The sequence below is a fragment of the Trematomus bernacchii genome, unplaced genomic scaffold (assembly GCF_902827165.1).
Source record: "Trematomus bernacchii unplaced genomic scaffold, fTreBer1.1, whole genome shotgun sequence".
Lineage (NCBI taxonomy): Eukaryota > Metazoa > Chordata > Actinopteri > Perciformes > Nototheniidae > Trematomus > Trematomus bernacchii.
In genome coordinates, this window is record NW_022987564.1 from 35506 (window position 1) to 40827 (window position 5322).

The 5322-nt window shown below is 47.5% G+C and overlaps 1 protein-coding gene across 1 annotated transcript; it reads right to left on the reverse strand.

The window, feature by feature from the left end:
- Positions 1-272: 272 nt before the first annotated feature.
- LOC117477737 (zinc finger protein 773-like) lies at positions 273-4179 on the reverse strand. Its single transcript, XM_034124476.1, has 2 exons — positions 3918-4179; positions 273-1565 (listed from the first exon to the last, which is right to left on the reverse strand). Exons 1-2 carry the CDS (start codon positions 4177-4179, stop codon positions 310-312), a joined length of 1518 nt encoding a protein of 505 aa, XP_033980367.1. The 3' UTR covers positions 273-309.
- Between the last annotated feature and the right edge of the window lie 1143 nt (positions 4180-5322).

The window sequence follows — 5322 nt, forward strand, 5'->3', positions numbered from 1 at the left end:
TTATTTATTGAGCTTTAAAACAAATGAATAACGACTCTATATAATAATATAATAAAACACGGAGGACGGAGATCTATTTTTCTCCCCCTCTTGACTTGATCAGAGCACGCTCCCCTCTCCTGCAGGGGGGCGTGGTCAGCTGCAGCTCACAGAATCAGCCCCGTAGACAGCAAACAGCAAATAGAGCGAAATGAGGCATGGCTAAAATGCATGATCTGTTTGGTATTTTGAAAACAGAAACGTATAAATATACCTTAAATAGGTATGGCCCTACAATATATCATTTAAATATAGCATGATAGGTTTCCTTTAAATAACTACTTCTCCAACCTTACACTTTTGTGTAAGGTTGGAGTGCCCTGGTTCATTTATCGTCTCTTTCTGTCCTTTGATTTCCGACAGCCGAGGGGGGGGGGGGGGGGGGGGGGCACCGCTGCCTCCAGAACCACAGAGAGGTTCTACTTCCTGTTGGTCTTCAGCTGAGTGTGAATCACCCCCTACTACTTCCTGTTGCCCTCCAGCCTCATGCAGCCTCAGGTGCCTCTTCAGGTGTCCGGTGACGGTGAAGCTCTTCCCACAGACTGAGCAGCTGAAGGGTTTCTCTCCGGTGTGGACCCTCATGTGGATCTTCAGGCTGCCCTTCTGGGCGCAGCTCTTCCCGCAGACGGTGCAGCTGAAGGGTTTCTCCCCCGTGTGGACCCTCATGTGTTTGGTCAGGTCCCCCTTCTCAGCGCAGCACTTCCCGCAGAAGGGGCAGCTGTAGGGTTTCTCTCCGGTGTGGACCCTCATGTGTTTCTTCAGGTCTGTCTTCTGCGCGCAGCCCTTCCCGCAGACGGAGCAGCTGAAGGGTTTCTCCCCCGTGTGGAACTTCATGTGTCGGTTCAGGTGTTCCTTGACGTGGAAGCTCTTGCTGCAGACGGAGCATTCGAAGGGTTTCTCTCCGGTGTGGATCCTCATGTGCCGGGTCATGTTCCCCCGGCCGCTGAAGCTCTTCCCGCAGAACAGGCAGCTGTAGGGCTGTTCTCCGGTGTGGATCCTCCTGTGGGCCGTCAGAGAGCCGCTGTCTTTGAAGGTCTTGTTGCAGCCGGTGCAGGGGAAGGGTCTCTCGCCCGTGTGGTCTCTGACGTGCCGGTTCAGGTTCCCCTTCAGGCTGAACCTCTTCCCGCAGAAGGAGCAGGGGAACGGCCTCTCTTTGTGAGACGACCCCACATCGCTCTCCGGACCGTCCCTGTTTGGGGCCCCGACCCCCGACTGAGCCTCGTCTGGGAGAGACCAGTCACTGTCGTCAGTCTCAGAGGAGTCCAGAGAGTTCTCCTCACTGATGGGTTCTAACCCTGGATCTGGATCCTGGTTCCTGGCTGGTCCTGGTCCTCCACAGTCCTCTCCATCTGGTTCCACAGTGTCTCTTTGATGAAGATGACAGGACTGAGGCTCCTCTTCATCATCTTCACTCTTCACAGGGACAGGAGTGAAGGTGGGCTTTAGCTCCTCCTCCTCCTCTTCCTCTTTGATGTGGGGGTGGGGCTCCTCCTGCTGGGGACCACCTCCGTCAGCCAGCTGCCCGTCTGCAGAGAACAGGAACGTTACACATATATATATACTCTTTCTCTCTCTCTCTGGTAACTGTATTCTATGTTCCCTCTGGAGTGTGAGTCTGTCCGTCATTACCTGTTCTAACGAGACATATCTAATAACACCTCAGTGTTCACAAATACAGGGACATGTGTACATGTGCATACACACATACATACGCCTCAGCCTCACACAGTATTATACATGAGACAGCTCTGTGTCACCTGTCACTCACTGTGTCACCTGTCACTCACTGTGTCACCTGTCACTCTCTGTGTCACCTGTCACTCACTGTGTCATCTGTCACTCACTGTGTCACCTGTCACTCACTGTGTCACCTGTCACTCTCTGTGTCACCTGTCACTCACTGTGTCACCTGTCACTCACTGTGTTACCTGTCACTCACTGTGTCACCTGTCACTCACTGTGTCACCTGTCACTCTCTGTGTCGCCTGTCACTCACTGTGTCACCTGTCACTCACTGTGTCACCTGTCACTCACTGTGCCACCTGTAGTACTCGAGTTGAGGGGGGATGAGGGGCGATGGCATCCCCCCTGAAATAAAAACGGTCAAAATCATCCCCCTTCTAAAACTGCCATCCCCCCTTTCCATCCCTTATGTTATTTTATCAATTAATTTCAACATTAATTTTGCGCATATTGAGTAAAATACTGTTGGCGAGGGAGCACGCACACATGCAATGACATTTTTACCAAGTCACTGACGCTATGCTATGCGAGTGCCGTGATGTGCCTGTTTGATTGATGCCAGAAGCTGCATAGCAGCACTAGCGCAGGTAACGGTCATCACAATGGCCAAGCGACCAGGAGGACAACGCAATCTGAGGGACTTCATATTTAAAAAGACTAAAAATAACATTTCAGGTAAGTCAAGAGTCAGTAATCTTAGTCATTACTCATTACTTTAGTCACCAAAGGTGGAATCTATGGACATAAGCAGCAATAACAACTTAGTTTGGAGTTTAGCTACGTTTTTCTCTCGTGTTAGCTAGCTGGTAAGACTCAAAACTGTTGATGAAATGATACCACCAGCACCAGAAGAGCTGAAACCCCTCCTTCAAGCAGTGAACACAGCTGAGTGTGAACGTGGGTTTAGTCAGATGAACATGTTAACCACAACTAGAAGCTCCCTAGAGGTAAAAAGCATGTCAGCCTTGCTTTTCATCAAGTGTGTTGGCCCTCCACTGAACAAGTTCAGACCAGATGTATATGTCAAGACTTGGCTTCAAAGCCATTGCTTAGCTAACAATCCGAAAGCAAGAGCCAGAAAAATTGAGACCAAAAAGCATGATTATGAAAATCTTTGGAAACTTCTATGAGATGGGGGAGAGTGGAGTAGGCAGCCATTGACACAATTGGTCCTATTTTGTATTATCTGTATAATCTTTTAATATATTTTCATATTTTGTAAACAATTTCAATTTGCACTTAATGCCCTGTTAAAAAAAGTAACATTGGGAATGTTAACATAAAAGATTTGTATTTGAACTGCAATAAAATGATGACGGATCAATTTTGTTCTAATATTTTTCCTCAATTTTTTCATGAAGTGTTTAATTTACATAATGATTTCATTAATCACGATACAAAATTAACCCTTTAGATACCAGTTTTGATCGTATACCAGTAACTGCTTTTTTGAAAAAATACACTATAATTCAATATTCTAAGATTTGTACCATAGACTTCCATTATAACCACATTTTTTTATCCCCTCCCCCCCTTTAAATTAAAGTGAAAAAAAGATTTTGCACTAATTGTCCTCTGCATTTGACCCTAAATGTTAGTGGTGCCATGGCAGCCCGGGGACCGACTCCAATTCTGAGGTGCCTTGGTCAAGAGCAATGACAGGAGTATCTGAACATCCATAACATGCATGTTGTTTTAGGAGTATAATAATTATCTTTATGCTGGTTGGTCTCCCACCCTCTGCTGGGTTATCAGCTAAAATTATGTCCCCATATGATAAAATCCACCATCCCCCCTGATTTCTTTTTCCAACTTGAGTACTGCCTGTCACTCACTGTGTCACCTCACAGTGTTCCTGTTTCCTCTCGGGCCGTGCAGCCTCTCAGCCAGCCATTAGCCTCTGGAGCTAACGTTAGCATTAGCCTCTGGAGCTAACGTTAGCATTAACCTCCGGAGCTAACGTTAGCCTTAACCTCCGGAGCTAACGATATCATTAACAGCATTAACCTCCGGAGCTAACGTTAGCATTAACAGCATTAACCTTCAGAGCTAACGTTAGCCTTAACCTCCGGAGCTAACGTTAACGTTAGGTAACATTAGCATTATCCTCCGGAGCTAGCGTTAGCAGCACTGACCTGCTCTGCGCAGGCGCACTCTGGGCTCCCTCAGCACGGCCTCCGGCCTCTGGATGTCTCTCTCTCTGCGCTCCTCTCGCTCCTCGAACCCCTTCACGCTCTCCTCAAACTCCCCGAATATCTGCTGCTCTGCCACCGCCAGCCGCTCGCTGAGCATCGCTCTCAGCTCCGGAGGATCCGTGTGTTCCTCCAGCAGCTGAAGGAGGTCCTCCAGGAGGACCAGAAGCTTCTGCTGGACCGAGAGCCGGAGCAGCTGCAGCATCATGAGAGAGGGAGAGAGATTGAGAGAGAGAGAGAGAGAGAGAGAGAGAGAGAGAGAGAGAGAGAGAGAGAGAGAGAGAGAGAGAGAGAGAGAGAGAGAGAGAGAGAGAGAGAGAGATAGAGAGAGAGACACACACACACACACACACACACACGCACACACACACACAGAGAGAGACACACAGCTGGAACATGATTAATTTCTAAAGTCATGTTTGATGAGAGGAGAAATGTGAGCGTAAAGGAGCTCGAAGACGTTTCCTCTGAAAAGTAATTTATATATTACATTTATATTTATATAAAGATTATATCTTTATTGTCATCATACAAAGTACAGCGACATCTCGCTGCAGTTAGAAATAGACCCAACGAATGAAACAGTGTAAAAACAGAGGGATGACAGAAGGAGATGAAGCTCAACGTGCAAACACTTACTGCCTAAAGGGTTTTAGTAACCACAGGGTGCAGGTCGTACTGACAGCTATCCTAAAGGGTTTTAGTAACCACAGCTTGCAGGTCGTACTGACAGCTATCCTAAAGGGTTTTAGTAACCACAGGGTGCAGGTCGTACTGACAGCTATCCTAAAGGGTTTTAGTAACCACAGGGTGCAGGTCGTAGAGACAGCTATCCTAAAGGGTTTTAGTAACCACAGGATGCAGGTCGTACTGACAGCTATCCTAAAGGGTGTTAGTAACCACAGGATGCAGGTCGTACTGACAGCTATCCTAAAGGGTGTTAGTAACCACAGGATGCAGGTCGTAGAGACAGCTATCCTAAAGAGTTTTAGTAACCACAGGATGCAGGTCGTACTGACAGCTATCCTAAAGGGTTTTAGTAACCACAGGATGCAGGTCGTACTGACAGCTATCCTAAAGGGTTTTAGTAACCACAGGATGCAGGTCGTACTGACAGCTATCCTAAAGGGTTTTAGTAACCACAGGATGCAGGTCGTAGAGACAGCTATTTGTGGGGGAAACTTCTGTGTAGCAATGCATTGGGAGTCACCGACTCAGGAAGGAGACACGATGAGAGTTGAAGCTTTTGATGTCAAACACTGATGGGTTTATTCAGAGTATCGGCCGGAGGATTCACATCACAAGTCAAAGAGTCAGAGGTTCTGACTTCACGGTAGAGTTGCCACGT

Excerpts from the sequence above, each read along its gene's own strand:
- LOC117477737 (XM_034124476.1), bottom strand. The coding sequence starts at position 4,179 with ATGCTGCAGCTGCTCCGGCTCTCGGTCCAGCAGAAGCTTCTGGTCCTC. Across the intron at positions 1,566-3,917 it reads AGTGCGCCTGCGCAGAGCAG|ACGGGCAGCTGGCTGACGGA; the intron begins GTCAGTGCTGCT and ends TGTTCTCTGCAG.